Genomic DNA, 18,025 nt, shown 5'->3' on the forward strand with positions numbered 1-18,025 from the left:
AGCCCTTTGTCCTCCACTGCTGGTCTTTGAATTTCACCCAGTCCTCCGGTATGCTGCCCGGATAGAAGCGGTGCGCCTTGTGTGGGGAAGATGTTGGCTTTATTCATGGCAACTGGAGGAACGTAACGTGGAATGTGAGTTAGTCCGGGTGTTTCATACGACAGCGGATAAACAGAACGGAAATAGCCCGCGCCCACCCCAGCCAGTATTCAGCCCTTCGACAGACGCGGTGGGTGGATCTGAAAAGAGTCGTTGGGTCATTATATTGACGTTTCGCTGATTTGTTTGCTCTTACTGCCGGAGATTGCGCTGCTTTTCTTGGGCCTGGATATTAGGCAGCACCAAAGATCATAGCAGCACCCGCCTTGAGCAATGGTCACGTCTCCCAGCTGCTTGTGGAGCTGCTCGTCGTTGCGGACGGCCGGGTGCAGATGTCTGGGGATGATACGGGTCTTAGAAACATAGAAATTAGGTGCAGGAGTAGGCCATTCGGCCCTTCGAGCCTGCACCGCCATTCAATATGATCATGGCTGATCATCCAACTCAGTATCCCGTACCTGCCTTCTCTCCATACCCTCTGATCCCCTTAGCCACAAGGGCCACATCTAACTCCCTCTTAAATATAGACAATGAACTGGCCTCGACTACCCTCTGCGGCAGACAGTTCCAGAGATTCACCACTCTCTGTGTGAAAAAAGTTCTTCTCATCTCGGTTTTAAAGGATTTCCCCCTTATCCTTAAGTTGTGACCCCTTGTCCTGGACTTCCCCAACATCGCGAGCAATCTTCCTGCATCTAGCCTGTCCAACCCCTTAAGAATTTTGTAAGTTTCTATAAGATCCCCTCTCAATCTCGTAAATTCTAGAGAGTATAAACCAAGTCTATCCAGTCTTTCTTCATAAGACAGTCCTGACATCCCAGGAATCAGTCTGGTGAACCTTCTCTGCACTCCATCTATGGCAATAATGTCCTTCCTCAGATTTGGAGACCAAAACTGTACGCAATACTCCAGGTGTGGTCTCACCAAGACCCTGAACAACTGCAGTAGAACCTTGTTGTTGTCCCGGGCCGCGTTGCTGGCCAGCTCGACGATTTCAGCCGTCAAATATTCGAGCAGAGCAGCCAGATAGACCGGGGCTCCGGCACCCATCCGCTCACTGTAGTTGCCTTTTCTCTAGGAGCCTGTGAACACGGCCCACCGGGAATTGCGGACCAGCTCGGGACGAGCGTGACTGAGGCTTGGTCTTGGCTTTGCCTCCGGTTTTCCCTCGTCCAGTCAATTTCCACAAACTTCTGCGGAAAGAGAATGTGGAAATGAAAGATTCTATAGGATCTTTGGTGGAAATTCTCCTGCACTGGCCCTGCTTGTAGCTTCTAGAGAGGAATGTGGTGGGGCGCTTACCATTGGTGGCGCAGCGCTTCATCTCATTGGTAATATGAAATAGGCCAATCGTAGAGCCGCCTCGTTCTCCATTGACCAGACGCCAATAGGAAAACAACCGGCGCTCCACAAAAGAACTGACATTTGAAAAGCCCGCCCAAAAAGTCGTCAAGTCAAGTCAAGTTTATTTGTCACATACACATAGGAGATGTGCAGTGAAATGAAAGTGGCAATACTCGCGGACTTTTGTGCAAAAGACAAACAACAAAACAACCAAACAAATTATAAACACAATCATATCACACATATTCTTTTACATAATAAATAATGGAAGGAAAAACGTTCTGTAGAGTTAGTCCCTGGTGAGATAGGCGTTTACAGTCCGAATTGCCTCTGAGAAGAAACTCCTTCTCAACCTCTCCGTTCTCACCGCATGGCAACGGAGGCGTTTGCCTGACCGTAGCAGCTGGAACAGTCCGTTGCAGGGGTGGAAGGGGTCTCCCATGATTTTGTTTGCTCTGGAGTTGCACCTCCTGTTGTATAGTTCCTGCAGGGGGGCGAGTGAAGTTCCCACAGTGCGTTCGGCCTATTATAACATATTTTCAGCAATACCTTAGACTTTAAGAAATTAATGACACATTTTATGTATGATAATGGATCCCCGCATCCACAGTTATTCTATTCTGACCCACCAACAAAACACACTGAGTGTGAATTAGTTTATTGGTGAGAGACTCCTAGGAATGCATTCTTACTATTTTAAACCGCTAACCTATGGGAACAAGATCGCTCTTTGCATAAACGACATTAGAGTATTGACGGTAGACAAAAATGCTGTAGAAACTCAGCGGGTGAGGCAGCATCTATGGAGCGAATACAACTATTTTCGGATCAACTATTGACGATCAATTGTCTAATGACTCTCGGAGCCGTCGCAGCAATGTTTCTCGAATAGAAACCGGGACTCACACGTTCAAAACAACAGACTGCAGTCACTAAAAGTCAGTCACTTCACAACTAAAACAGCAGCAGCAACAAACACACAAACATCTTGTTTACGTTAATTCAATCTGAAGGGATGGATCACTGAGAGACGTGTATTAAGATTGAGACTAACTATCGAGAAAGGCGAGGGTGAAGTTTCTGTTTCAATGAGGTGGGCAGGAATGTACTCGCATCTTGATTATACCGGGTTTGGACGGCTAATTTGATCAAATTAAACAGAAGGAGAACTATCGCCTGCGAATGAAATATCGAACCAGTTGCATCAATGCGGTGTCCAAATATCAACACAACACTTTCAGTGAGACCGTGCGTGAGCAGAGCCATTAGGATTTCCGTTAGCAGCGTCAGCGCTGTGTGGGTCGTTACTTGGAGTTGGAGTATGTGGTCGCCGCCTTTGTCCCTCCAACCGGCCTCATCATTATGGAGATGGTGTAACTCAGTGTCTGTGGAAGGACTGATCAGCGACTGAGGGGCGCGCGTGGAAAGTGCGTAATAAAGGCGTTTGTTGTCCTTGAACCCGGAGCGCGTGAGAAAAGGGGGCACAGAGCGAACAGGGGCTGGTCGTGTACACACCATTATGAGCCGTGTTGGCATTTACACCGAAAACAGTTACACTTGAATCACTGAAATCAGACTCCACTCCGCAGCAGTCTCTGCGGCATCAATTCAGATAAAACCCAGCAGAAAGAACAAAACATTGATGTTAAAGGACATTAGAAAGCCCCAGCTCTTTCCTCTGCCGGATTAGTGGCTCTTAAAAGAGCCGTTTGTTGTTGGTGGAGAGGTGGAGTTTAGGCGCGCTCCCCGCGGATACGGCGGGCCAGCTGGATGTCTTTGGGCATGATGGTGACTCGCTTGGCGTGGATTGCGCACAGGTTGGTGTCCTCAAAGAGCCCCACCAGGTAAGCCTCGCTGGCCTCCTGCAGCGCCATGACGGCCGAGCTCTGGAAGCGCAGGTCTGTCTTGAAGTCCTGAGCGATCTCCCGCACCAGGCGCTGGAAGGGCAGTTTGCGGATGAGCAACTCGGTGGATTTCTGGTAGCGCCGGATCTCCCTCAGAGCCACGGTGCCGGGCCTGTAGCGATGAGGCTTCTTCACTCCGCCCGTGGCTGGAGCGCTCTTCCGCGCCGCTTTGGTCGCCAGCTGTTTGCGAGGAGCTTTCCCTCCGGTCGATTTACGCGCTGTCTGCTTGGTCCGGGCCATTCTCCTTCAACAGTGGGAGCACAGTGTGAAATACAGGGACTGAATGACGGAGCCGGCTCTGGGACCCGCTTTTGTAGCGTTGGTGAAGGGCCGGCCCACAGTCTCTGAATGGATGGAGCAGTGATGTCACTCACGATGTCCCATCCCTGCGAGTGGCTGCAGGTTTGTCAACACCAGGCGGCTGTTTCAGAAGGTCTGAGGCCGGCCGGCCGGGTGGGGTGGGGGAAGCTCGGCAAACCTGCAGTCCGTGAGAGCACGACGGTGTCATCTGCAACAGGAGGGTTTACTCCAAACCGTTCCCTGGGTATCATTGGTTGTGGGTTAATTTTCAAATTGAATTCAGTTTCTGTCAAATTAATATCAAATCCACTTTTAACCTCGCTTAAATCATGACTGAATATGCGGCACGGATTTACAGACCGGATCCCTGTGCAGACGGGATTCAGCTCTGCTCGTGACAGGAAATAAGCGACTGTTGCCCAGGGAACGGTTTGGAGTAAACCCTCCTGTTGCTGCATTAATCATGAGGTATATCGGTAAAATGGAAACGGACATCGCCTTGTCTTGTGCCGCCACCCACGGGACCAACACCATATTAAAGTTTGCAGATGACACTGTCGTGGTAGGCAGGATCACGAGTAACAACGAGGCCGCCTACAGGATAGAGGTAGAGAACCTGGTGAGCTGGAGCCGTGAGAACAACCTGATCCTCAACGCAGCAAAAACAAAGGAGATGATCCTGGACTTCAGGAGGAGACCGAAGACCTTCGTCCATCAGCCCATCACCATTAACGGCGAGACAGTGGAGGCTGTGCAGAACATCAGGTACCTCGGGGTCAACATCAGCCACGACCTGACCTGGACCGTCAACATCACGGCGACGGCCAAGAAAGGACTTTAAAGGCTTCACTTCCTGAGGTAGCTTGAAGAGGGCACCTCCCTTCTACAGGTCACCCATCGAGTCAGTTCTCACATACTGCATCACGGTATGGTACTCTGGCTGCACCGCAGAGAACAGGAAAGCTCTCCAACGCGTCATTAAGACTGCTGAGAGGATCACTGGCACCCAGCTCCCCAGACTGGAGGACATCTACCGGACCCGCTGCATCCGGAGGGTCAAGGGCATCATTAGAGACAGCACACACCCTGGACACTGCCTCTTCACCCCCCTGCCCTCAGGAAGACGATATAGGACACTGAGCGCCCGCTCGACAAGACTAAAAAACAGCTTCTACCATAGAGCTGTGACACTACAGAACTCTATCCCACTCCCACACTGATTCCCCCCCTCTCTCACACACCCGCCCATATGTTTATAGTCTAATCTTTTTAATCGTTATTTTTTAAATGTATTTTATACATATTAATGTGCAGCTGGAGGACTGTTCCAACAAAATTTCGTTGTCTTGTACAATGACAATAAAGATTATTATAATGATTATGATCTTTTACTGTCGGCTTTGCATTCTAATGATAGCGGTAATCAAGCTAAAATCTGTTATGTTCAGTGGTGGAATAACTAGTTTAATAAAACACATTTCTATCTGCATCTACTCTAATTCCCTAGTCTCTGCCAAAGATCGTTATTAGATCTTTGGTCTCTGTTCCCTCTGTGAGGATGTGGGCGGCTCTTAGAAGAGCCTTTGTTTTGTGTTGGAATAAAGGGGGTAGTTATTTAGCCGCCGAACCCGTAGAGAGTGCGGCCCTGTCGTTTCAGAGCGTACACCACATCCATGGCAGTGACCGTCTTGCGCTTGGCGTGCTCGGTGTAGGTGACCGCGTCCCTGCTCACATTCTCCAGGAAAACCTTCAACACCCCGCGGGTCTCCTCGTAGATCAAACCCGAGATCCGCTTGACCCCACCACGCCGAGCCAAGCGGCGGATAGCTGGCTTGGTGATGCCCTGGATGTTATCGCGAAGCACTTTGCGGTGCCGCTTTGCTCCGCCTTTGCCTAATCCTTTGCCTCCTTTCCCTCGACCAGACATGATGCTGGTGCTATCTCTGTCTCTTTTTATACGCAGCGCCCCGACCTGCCCGAGATACGCAGAGAGTGAGAGGCGGGGAGAGGAGGAGACAAAGTGACAGACAGCTTCCTCTCATATTCCAGCTCCACGCCCCAGATTCCTGAAAACATTTTTCAAACGGTTTGCCCACAAACCACCCGAAATTTAGCGCTCCGGCCGAACTTTCAGACAGACATTCCGTGGTAAAAGTCAGTCAGTGATATTACCGCTGTCAAATTAATTTGTCTCCTTCCGGTTCATCCTCGGAGCCCGTTCCCTCTGCCGATATCGCCCACCCCACAGCGTTCAGCAGCTTTTAACACGGATGATTTGGCAATATTACTGAGTTGATGCATGGGCTCTGAGGCTGGGATTTTGTCAGTGTTATTGTCTCACTGACAAGGAAACGGCTTTGAACTCAGCTTGAAGCCAAACGTATGCCCAGTCCGAGTGAGGTTTAGCCCGGACATACCATTTAGTTGTATTCCATATACTGGATACCGGGGGGAGGGGTGGGGGTGCAGCGAGTTACAAGGAACCCCCGGTAATTTAAACGAGTCCCCACTGGCACTGAGCTTGTCTTGGGACAGGGATCGCTTGAGTCTGGATCAGCTCTTTCCTGAGAGATGTGGGTGGCTCTGAGAAGAGCCGTTGGGTTCAGGTGTTTACAATGTGCGCTTTATAATTCACTTTTTGGTCATTGCCTTCTTGGGTTTCGCCGCTTTGGTCTTCGCCTGGCCTTTTACCGGCTTCTTGGCCGCCTTCGCCTTTTTGACTACGGCCTTTTTTTGTTTTTTCGGCGCCGCCTTCTTGGGCGATGATTTCTTCGCCGCCATTTGTTTAAGCGCTGGTTTCTTGGCCACAACTTTCTTGGCGGGAGATTTCGATGATCTTTTGGTGGTAGATTTTTTTGCCAGTAATTTCTTGGTCGGGGTTTTCCTGGACGTTGATTTCTTGTTCTTGGATGTTTTGGCTGCAGGAACCGCTTTCTTTGCCGACTTCACGGCGCCTTCTCCCTGACCGGTCTTGAAAGAACCCGAGGCGCCCACGCCCTTGAGCTGAACCAGGGAACCGTTTGCTAATTTCCTCTTGATGCCCGTCTTGATCAGGTGGCGGCACTTCTCCACATCCACACCCTTGGCGGCCAGTCCCTTCTTTATCGCATAGAAAGACATCCCTCGGCGATCGTGGCAATCCGCCACAATGTTGTCGATCTGGTCGCCCAGCTTCGGACCGGCTGCCTTCTTCCGGGCGGGCGCTTTCTTCTTCTTGGGAGCCTTGGTTTGGGCGGCGGGGACGGCTTGAGGAGCCGCTTCAGCGGCTGCGGTCTCGGTCATGTCGGTGAATCTGCACAAACTCTCTCTGACACTCAGGACTGAGTGAGAAATGAAGCGAGAGGCGGCGGCACAGCGCAACTTAAAGGCAGCGAGCGGACGGGGCGGAGACATCCTGCTCTCAGATCACGGCCCCTTCGCCTCGCTGTGTTTCTCTGTCCTCAAAAACTCTCCGATTCCAATTAAAATCAGATACCTCGGAGACCTAAACTGGCCTCGGTACATCTCTGAGACCGGAATGTTTATTGTCCAGTAGATTTGATAGGAATTAAAGGCAGCGCTTTCCATTTCGCCCGGTTTCACTGCTGCACTGAGGGCGTTCTCTGCCCCGATCGCTGACATGCTCGCTGCTTATCGTCAGAAATATCGAAACCAACGTAAACTATCCGGTTAATTCCAACTTCAGGACTGAGCTGGGAAGTGGGGCGATCGCGTGCCACTGATAGCTTTACATTTTTCACCAGAGGGGCTGGGAAATCCGGCAAAGTGTTCGGACCCACAAACACATTGACATCAGCCTGAGCCGCCCGCCCCTTCAACACACTCTCTGACACAATGTTCACATCTACACATTCACAGCTCAGACAGGTGGCCCGTTGCACAGTTCCCAGGGTGGAATTACCTCGACGATCGACTCGTGCTATGGATTCTCGGGGGTTACGTGTAGTTTCCCAGCTCAGTAACTGTTAAACTCGCTGACTCCGCCGCTCCTCAGAGTCTCTGATCCCTGGAATCGGATTCGTCTGTTTCATTCATGAGCGACCCTGTATTTTTAGACAGTCCAACACCCGACACAGACTCCAGTTGTGGTATCAACTCACTGTATGTCTGAAATATAATTTATTTACTTATTTTTATTAAACGGATATAATAATGGTCACTGGCTCCCCACTGACACTTCAGTCACTTGCTCTGCCTGATTTACCAATAGGAGGCCCAGTGTCGCCTCCTCTCTGTCTGGCCCTTCCACATATTATTTGAGAATTATTTCCTGGAAATTTAACAAATTATCCTCGAATCTATGGCAGACCCAGTCTATATAACGGATGTTGAAATCACCTACCGGTATAACCCTGTTAACCAGTATAACTCAGCTTAAAATGTAACGTGGTGTTCCACAAGGTTCGGTTCTGGGACCTAAGTTATTTATACTTGATTTAAATAATATTTGTAAAATATCCAATAGTTTAAGTTTATTACGTTTGTGGATGATACAAATGTATTTTGTTCAGGGAATGATATAAAGGAACTATTGAAAACAGCAGAGAGAGAATTGATGGTGCAAAAAAAATGGTTTGATGTTAATAAATTATTCCTAAATGAAAATAAAACAACATATATGGTGTTTGGTGGTGACAGGGTTAATTGTGAAATTAAATTCAATTTAAATGGAGTTGAAATTGAAAGAGTATGTCAAATAAAATTCCTGGGAGTGATTATAGATCATAAACTTTGTTGGAAGCCACATATAGAATACATCAAACGGAAATTATCTAAATCCATTGCTATTCTTTACAAAACAAAGGATCTGTTGAATAAGAAGTGTTTGCATATATTGTATTGCTCGCTTATAATGCCATATATGTCATATTGTGTTGAAGTTTGGGGAAATGTATATAAAACACATATAGACTCGATAATTAATCTCCAGAAAAGAGCTATTAGAATAATACATAAAGCTTCTTACCATGAAACTACCAATCCATTATTCATAAAGTCCGGTACCTTAAATTTTTTTGGATATTGTGCATGTAAAGACATTAGATATACTTTTCGAGTTAGGAATAAAAGCCTTCCTGTTAGTATTCAAAACATTTTTAAATTAAGAGAAGGACATTATAATTTTAGAGGGTTGTGTATTTTTGAAACATGTAAAGTGAGAACCAATGTGACATATAGATGTGTCTCAGTTCTGGGAGTCAAATTATGGAACGGGCTCAATGATGAGTTGAAATTTTCTAGTTCTCTGTTGAGTTTCAAAAAAGTCTTAAAATGTAAAATAATTAAGGATTATAATGTAGAATTATTAAAATGTAAAATAACTAAGGATTACAATTTAGAGTAAATTTTATTTTTTTCCTTTCCTTTGTAATGCTGATATTCTGGGTTATCTTATGGATTGTATAGGATAGGCAAAAATAAGCTTTGTGGCTTCAGCCTATTCCTTTTTCGGTCATTGATTAAGTGAACGTTGTGTGAAGGATACACTGTTGGTTCATATTCACACCGATTGTAAAGTTTTGTGCTTTTTAATGTATGACCGAAATAAACTATTCATTCATTCATACTTACAGCCTGGGGTGGGAGATTGCAACCTTCACGTGGGCGACCCTGTTTAAACTAATGCAATCAACCCGACGTGCACAGATCAAATAGAACAAGTTGCCCTACAACTTTAGGCTGTGCACGCCATACGCAAGAAGAAGACTTCTGCAACCCTACTGCCATTACACAGGTAACCTGTTAAGTTCACTAATTCTCTCTGTGTCTGCATGTTAGTTGTTACAAATCATGCAACAGGACCCCAAGATCTGTGTGAACCTCAGGCCTTTGTCATCTCTTGGTTTTTGGAGTTGATTTATTATTGTCAAATGTAGCAATGTACAGTGACAAAGTTTATTTTGCATGTAATGCAGTGAAATCGTTCACTCATACAATACATTAGTGCAAAAATAAAATAAAGTGCAAGGGGCCACAACGAGGTGGATTGGAAAATTGGAAACATATGAAAGGTGTCAACAGTCTGATAACAGCGGGCAAATAGCTGTTCTTGAATCTGTTGGTACGTGATTTCAAACTGTCATATTTTCCACCTGACAGCAGAGGAGAGGAAATAGAATGACCAGGTTGTGAGTGGTCCTTGGATTATGTTGGGTGCTTTCCTGAGGTAGCATGAAGTGTAGATGAAGTTGATGGAGCAGGCTGGTTTGTGTTGGACTGGGCTGTTTCCACAACTCTTTGCATTTTTTGCGATACCGGACAGACCAGCAAGCTATGATGCTGCTGGATAAATGATTTCTATAGTGGTGCATAAGCAGAAATTGATAGTCACTGGAGAGCTGCTAAAATGCTTTGTTATTCTGAAGAAGTAGAGGCGCTGGTGTGGCACCTTAGCCCTAGTAACAATGTGGTTGTACCAGGACAAATAGTTGGTGATATGTTTGGAGAATCTGCTTCTTTTCCCCACCAAATATGATCATTTTATATTCAGATGGACAGAGTCGTCCAGCCAATAAATGGAGCCTTTGGCCCACCGCATTCATGCTGATCTTTTTGCCCACGTATATTAATCCCATTTGCTAGCATTGGGACTTCATCTTCTATGCCTTACATATTTATCCATCTGTCTAAATGTTTCTTAAACACGGTGACTGTATCTGATTCCACCACCTTCTCTGGCACATGATTCAGATATCAATCAATCCCTTTGTAAAAAGAACCCTTCGATTTCCTTTAAAACTCCATGTGCCTTACCTCAAACCTATCCCCTCATGTTTTTCAAACACGTTCAAGTTCAAGTTCAAGTGAGTTTATGGTCAGGTGTCCCTGATAGGACAATGACATTCCTGCTTTGCTTCAGCACACAGAAAATAGTAGGCATTTACTATGCTTCCAAGACAGACCATGCTTCTCCAAGCTTCCCCCATGACTAAAGTCCTCCAGTCCAGGCAACATCCTGCTGAATTTCCTTTGTACTCTCTCCAGCAAAACCACATCCTTCCAACAGTCTGGTGACATTTACTGTTCAGCCAAAATGAAAAACTATGCACTTGTTCAAGTTAAGTTCCATCTGCCATTCCTTGGGCCTCTGTCCCAGCTGATTTAAATCCTGTGGCAATCTTAGATAACCTTATTCACTGTCGACTGTACCACTCATTTATTGTCCATCAACTTACTAACCAAGGCAATCGCATACTCATGCAAATCATGGACATAGATGATAATCAACAGTGGACCCAGCACTGATCCCTGCAGCACACCACTGGTCATAGGCCAAACTCTAAAACAGCTCGACACAACCACGTCTATAGCCAGTTTTCTATCGATTGAATAGCTCACCCTGGATCCCTTATGGTCTAACTTCTGGACCTGTGTACCATACATGACCATGTCAAAGGCCTTGCTAAAGTCCATGTGGCAACATCTACTGCCCTTCCCTCACCAACTTCCATGGTCCATTTTTTGAAAAACCCAGTCAAATTCTTGAGGCATGATTTCTCATGCACAGAACCATCATGACTGTTCCTCCTCAGTCCTTGCCTTTCCAAGTGCAAGTGGATCCACTCATAATCCCCACCAGTAACTTTCCCACCACTAACATTAGGCTCACTGGTCTGTAGTTCCCTGCCTTTCCTGAACAGTCTTTCTTAAGTAAAGGCACCACATTAGTCTTCCGGTACCTCAGCCTTGCCTAACAGTGATACAAATATCTCTGCAGAGCCTCTGCATTTTCTTCCCTGGTTTCACACAATGTCACGATAGCCTTGATCAGGCCCCTGGGATTTACTCGGAGTTGGTCCTCACCCTCAACAACTTTACGTTTGACTCCTCCCATTTCCTCCATTCTTCCCTTCCCTCCCGTACCACCCCCTCCCCAGGCACTTTCCGTTGCAACTGCAAGAAATGCAACACCTGTCCCTTCACCTCCCCCCTTGACTCCATTCAAGTACCCAAGCAGTCGTTCCAGGTGCGACAAAGGTTCACCTGTATCTCCTCCAACCTCATCTACTGCATCCGCTGCTCTAGATGTCAGCTGATTTACATCGGGGAGACTAAGCGGAGGTTGGGCGATCATTTCGCCGAACACCTCCGCTCAGTCCGCAATAACCTACCTGAACTCCCGGTGGCTCAGCACTTCAACTCCCTCTCCCATTCCCAATCCGACCTCTCGGTCCTGGGTCTCCTCCATTGCCAGAGTGAGCAACACTGGAGAACTGGAGGAACAGCACCTCATATTCTGCCTGGGTAGCCTGCGTCCGGATGGCATGAACATTGAATTCTCCCAATTTTGCTAGCCCTTGCTGTCTCCTCCCCTTCCTTAACCCTCGAGCTGTCTGCTCCCATCCCCCCACCCTCAGGCTCCTCCTCCTCCCCTTTTCCTTCCTTCTCCCCCACACCCCCCATCAGTCTGAAGAAGGGTTTCGGCCCGAAACGTCGCCTATTTCCTTCGCTCCATAGATGCTGCTGCACCCGCTGAGTTTCTCCAGCATTTTTGTGTCCCTTCGATCTTCCAGCATCTGGGATTTACTCTTCTTTTTGCACTACAAGACCACCAGTATCTCTTTCCAGATTGAACGTAGAACAGTACGATTCCGTCAGCCCACAATGTTTGTGCCATACATGATGACTAATTAAACTGATTTCATCTGCCTATGCATGATCCATACTTCTCAATTCCCTGCACATCCGTGTGCCTATCTAAAAGCCTCTTATACACCACTATTGTATCTGCCACCACCAACCCAGGCAATGCAAACAAGACCCCCACTATTCTTATTAAAAACCTGTCACACATAGTCCTTTATGCTTTCTCCCTCTCATCTTACAGCTATGCCCGCTGGTACAGGACATTTGCAACCTGCAAAAATGTTTTGACTGTCTACCTTACCTATGCCTCTCAACGTTGATATGTTACCAGACATCGTAGTTCTCTTCACTGAATCCCTCAGTTCATGTAACATTCTCCATGGCTCCAAATATAGCCATCCATATTGATCCTTCAGCAACCCTAATCTCTCCTGAGTCACCTTTAGCTCTTAATATACACAAATCCACCCCTTTTATAACCTTCTCTGCCAAAGAAATCTAGTGTCCTCTTTTTGGTCTTTTGCTTTTCCACTTAAGTTACTAGATTTGTTTCATCTCAGCTGTCTACACATGATATATACCTCTTTTTCCTTCCTCTATATCCTAAAAGGATTGATCAATTCAGTTTGTTGACAAATATACTTTATTTAACTTTTACAGGTGTACAGTTGCATCACAGTCTGGTTTGGCAACTTATAACCATATAACCATATAACAATTACAGCACGGAAACAGGCCATCTCGGCCCTACAAGTCCATGCCGAACAAATTTTTTTCCCCTTAGTCCCACCTGCCTGCACTCGTACCATAACCCTCCATTCCCTTCTCATCCATATGCCTATCCAATTTATTTTTAAATGATACCAATGAACCTGCCTCCACCACTTCCACTGGGAGCTCATTCCACACCGCCACCACTCTCTGCGTAAAGAATTCCCCCTCATATTACCCCTAAACTTCTGTCCCTTAATTCTGAAGTCATGTCCTCTTGTTTGAATCTTCCCTATTCTCAAAGGGAAAAGCTTGTCCACATCAACTCTGTCTATCCCTCTCATCATTTTAAAGACCTCTATCAGGTCCCCCCTTAACCTTCTGCGCTCCAGAGAATAAAGACCTAACTTATTCAACCTATCTCTGTAACTTAGTTGTTGAAACCCAGGCAACATTCTAGTAAATCTCCTCTGTACTCTCTCTATTTTGTTGACATCCTTCCTATAATTTGGCGACCAAAATTGTACACCATACTCCAGATTTGGTCTCACCAATGCCTTGTACAATTTTAACATTACATCCCAGCTTCTATACTCAATGCTCTGATTTATAAAGGCTAGCATACCAAAAAGCTTTCTTTACCACCCTATCTATATGAGATTCCACCTTCAAGGAACTATGCACGGTTATACCCAGATCCCTCTGTTCAACTGTATTCTTCAATTCCCTACCATTTACCATGTACGTCCTATTTTGATTTGTCCTGCCAAGGTGTAGCACCTCACATTTATCAGCATTAAACTCCATCTGCCATCTTTCAGCCCATTTTTCCAAATGGCCTAAATCACTCTGTAGACTTTGGAAATCCTCTTCATTATCCACAACACCCCCTATCTTGGTATCATCTGCATACTTACTAATCCAATTTACCGCACCTTCATCCAGATCATTGATGTACATGACAAACAACAAAGGACCCAACACAGATCCCTGAGGCACCCCACTAGTCACCTGCCTCCAACCCGATAAACAGCCATCCACCATTACCCTCTGGCTTCTCCCATTCAGCCACTGTTGAATCCATCTTGCTATTCCTGCATTTATACCCAACAGTTGAACCTTCTTAACCAACCTTCCATGAGGAACCTTGTCAAAGGCCTTACTAAAGTCCATATAGACAACATCCACTGCTTTACCCTCGTCAATTTCCCTAGTAACCTCTTCAAAAAATTCAAGAAGATTAGTCAAACATGACCTTCCAGGCACAAATCCATGTTGACTGTTCCTAATCAGACCCTGTTTATCTAGATGCTTATATATATTGTCTCTAAGTATCTTTTCCATTAATTTGCCCACCACTGAAGTCGAACTAACAGGTCTATAATTGCTAGGTTTACTCTTAGAACCCTTTTTAAACAATGGAACAACATGCGCAGTACGCCAATCCTCGGGGACTATTCCCGTTTTTCTAATGACATTTGAAATATTTCTGTCATAGCCCCGGCTATTTCTACACTAACTTCCCTCAATGTCCTAGGGAATATCCTGTCAGGACCTGGAGACTTATCCACTTTTATATTTTTCAAAAGTGTCAGTACTTCTTTTACTTTGAACCTCATATTATCCATAGCTACTCTACTAGTTTCCCTTACCTCACATAATTCAATATCCTTCTCCTTGGTGAATACCGAAGAAAAAAAAATTGTTCAATATCTCCCCCATCTCTTTTGGCTCTGCAGATAGCTGTCCACTCTGTCTCTCCAATGGACCAATGTTATCCCTCCTTATCCTATAGCTGTAGAAACCCTTTGGATTGACTTTCACCTTACTTGCCAAAGCAACCTCATATCTTCTTTTAGCTTTTCTAATTTCTTTCTTAAGCTTCTTTTTACATTCCTTATACTCCTCAAGCACCTCATTTACTTCATGCTGCCTATAATTATTGTAGATCTCCCTCTTTTTCCGAACAAGATGTCCAATTTCCCTTGAAAACCAGGGCTCTTTCCAATTTTTACTGTTTCCTTTCAACCGAACAGGAACATAAAGATTCTGTACTCTTAAAATTTCCCCTTTAAATGTCCTCCATTTCTCTTCTACATCTTTCCCATAAAAACAAAAAGTCCCAGTTCACTCCTTTTAAATCATCTCGCATCTCCTCAAAGTTAGCCTTTCTCCAATCAAAAATCTCAACCCTAGGTCCAGTTCTGACCCTCTCCATAGTTATATTGAAACTAATGGTATTGTGATCACTGGACCTGAAGTGCTCCCCAACGCATACCTCCGCCACCTGTCCACTCTCATTTCCTAACAGGAGGTCCAGCACTGCCCCTCCTCTAGTAGGTACCTCTATGTATTGCTGCAAAAAACTATCCTGCACACATTTTACAAACTCCAACCCATCCAGCCCATTTACAGAATGTGTTTCCCAGTCTATGTGTGGAAAGTTGAAATCTCCCACAATCACTACCTTGTGCTTACTACTAATCTCTGCTATCTCCTTACATATTTGCTCTTCCATTTCTCGTTCCCCGTTTGGCGGTCTATAATACACCCCTATAAGTGTTGCCCTTAACTTAACTTAAATGCCCTTGAACAAAGAAAACTATGGTGGAGACACTACCAGGTCACGCACAGGTATAACCTCTCCAACATCTGAGCGACCTGTGAAAGGCAATGCTTTAAAAGGCAGCTAATATTGCTAAAAACCCACTACACCCTGGTTGGGCACACATTTTGCTCCTACCAACAGAATGAAAGTTGACGAATCTGAAAATCATGGTCACCATTTTCAAGAATAGTTTCTTTCCAGTAATTATAGTGCTTTTAAACGTGACACAACCTCAGTGATTTACTATGCACCAAGTTTTTGGCAGCACTATGGATTTCAGTTGGTGCACAATTTTCGTTACCTCGTAATGTGGTTACTAATTTAATGTACGTTTAATTATTAATTATGATCAGTGTGCTACTGTGTAGCTGCAGCAAGTGTCAATGTAATTTTTCCATTGTGGATACATATGACAATTAAACGTTCTTGAGTCTTGAGTGCCCAAATATCCCTTGTGGACCCATGTTCCCTCATCCCAATGGCCTTTAATGAACTGATAAATTGATCAAAATGGTCAAAACTGGATTCGCTTTCAGCATATTTTGTTATATCCCACATTTCAATCACTTTCTGAGTATAATAAAACCCTTAGGTGCCTTCTAACCCTCACCTTCCTCACCTGATTCCCACTGGTTTCAGGTGATTTTGTCTGTAGGGACATTTCTCACTATCTACACTAACTCTGCCCCATAATCAGATCAGTTTTATTTTATCTCACGTTTACTGTTTACACAATTCTTACCGGCTGGATCTCACACCTCTTTCATTGTTCTTTATCTCTTCCATGAATTTTTGTTGATCTTTTTCATTGCTTCTGGCTCAGAAACAATATTATATTTTGTTCACTTTTCTGTCGCAGTTACAGTTTCTAGTTCATTTCTCCAGATGCAGATTTTTACAGCGAAACGTCTCTGTGATTTGCTTGTGTGCAATGACTGCCCGTGCCTGTGCCTCTGATGGACAGCTCTCTCTGCCCCTCCCCCGGGCTGCGGCCGCGCCTGTCACGGAATGATAGAATTTTACTGAAGAATCCAAGTCCAAGACGTAGCTCTGGGCACCCGCATGGGCCCCAGCTATGCCTGTCTCTTTGTAGGGTACGTTGAACAATACTTGCTCAAGGCGTGCACTGGGCCTGTCCTCGAACTCTTTCTCCGTTACTTGATGACTGCATCGGTTCTATCCCCTGCATCCAGGCAGAACTCATGGACTTCATCAACTTCACCACCAATTTTTATCCTGCACTCAAATTCACTTGGACCATCTCCGACATCTCCCTCCCCTTTCTTGATCTCACAGACTACATCACACAAAATAGACTATTGACTAACATCTATTACGAACCCACTGACTCCCACAACTATCTTGACTATTCTTCTTCCCACCCTGCTTCCTGCAAAGCCTCTATCCTTTACTCACAATTCATCCGTCCACACCACATTTCTGCTCAAGATGAGGTGTTCCATACTAGAACATGTGAGATGTTCTCATTCTTTAGGGAATGGGGGTTCCCCTCTCCCATCATAAATGAGGCCCTCATTCCTGTCTCCTCAGTACCCCTTGCTTGCTCCCCCTCTCCTAGTGACAACAGAGACAGAGACCCCTAGTCCTTACCTTCCATCACATCAACCATTGCATACAACACATAATCCTCCGAAATTTCCGCCACCTCCAACGGGATCCCACCACTAGCCACATTTTCCTATCTCCACCCCTTTCCGACTTCTGCAGAGACCATTCCCTCTGCAACTCCCTGGTTAACTCATCCCTTCCCATCCTTCCCACCCCCTCCCCAGGTATCTTCCCATGCAACCGCAGTAGATGCAACACCTGTCGCTATACCTCCTCCGTCGACCCTGTCCAGGGACCCTGACAGTCCTTTCAGGTTAGGCAGAGGTTCACTTGCAGCTCCTCCATCCTCATCTACTGTATCCGTATTTCAAGATGTGGGCTCATATACATAGGCGAGACCAAACGCAGACTGGGTGATCGTTTCATGGAACACCTTCGCTCAGCTCGCAGTGAACCAACCTGATCTCCTGGTTGCTGGACACTTTAATTCTCCTTCCCATTCCTGCATAGACCTTTCAGTCCTCAGTCTCCTCCATTGTCAGCGTGAGGCTAAAAGCAAATTGGAGGCGCAGCATCTCATATTCCGCTAGGGCAGCTTACAGCCCAGTGGCATCAATATTGATGTCTCTCACTTCAGGTAACCCCAGCGTTCCCTCTCTCTCTCTATTCCTCCCCGACCCAAGTCCACACTAGCTTCTCATTTTCACCCTACAAACAGCTTACAATGGCCTGTTTCCTTTCTCATCATTACTTTTTTGCATATCTTTCATTCATTGTTCTTTACCTCTCCACATCACCGTCTATATCTCACGTTTCCCATCCCCAACCAATGTGAAGAAGGGTCTCGACCAGAAACGTCCCCATCCCTTCTCTACAGAGATGCTGTTGCCTGTCCCGCTGAGTT

At 45.8% G+C, this 18,025-nt stretch overlaps 2 protein-coding genes across 2 annotated transcripts; both read right to left on the reverse strand.

The window, feature by feature from the left end:
• Window positions 1–3,131: 3,131 nt before the first annotated feature.
• Window positions 3,132–5,575, reverse strand: LOC129694481 (histone H3-like centromeric protein A). The gene is made up of 3 exons (XM_055631197.1): window positions 5,266–5,575; window positions 3,722–3,825; window positions 3,132–3,591 (listed from the first exon to the last, which is right to left on the reverse strand). Exons 1-3 carry the CDS (start codon window positions 5,572–5,574, stop codon window positions 3,177–3,179), a joined length of 828 nt encoding a protein of 275 aa, XP_055487172.1. The 5' UTR covers window position 5,575; the 3' UTR covers window positions 3,132–3,176.
• A 196-nt stretch (window positions 5,576–5,771) lies between these two features.
• LOC129694483 (histone H1-like) lies at window positions 5,772–7,009 on the reverse strand. The gene has a single exon (XM_055631202.1). The coding sequence runs from the start codon at window positions 6,927–6,929 to the stop codon at window positions 6,279–6,281; it is 651 nt and encodes a 216-aa protein (XP_055487177.1). The 5' UTR covers window positions 6,930–7,009; the 3' UTR covers window positions 5,772–6,278.
• Window positions 7,010–18,025: the final 11,016 nt, after the last annotated feature.

The sequence above is a fragment of the Leucoraja erinacea genome, unplaced genomic scaffold (assembly GCF_028641065.1).
Source record: "Leucoraja erinacea ecotype New England unplaced genomic scaffold, Leri_hhj_1 Leri_686S, whole genome shotgun sequence".
Lineage (NCBI taxonomy): Eukaryota > Metazoa > Chordata > Chondrichthyes > Rajiformes > Rajidae > Leucoraja > Leucoraja erinaceus.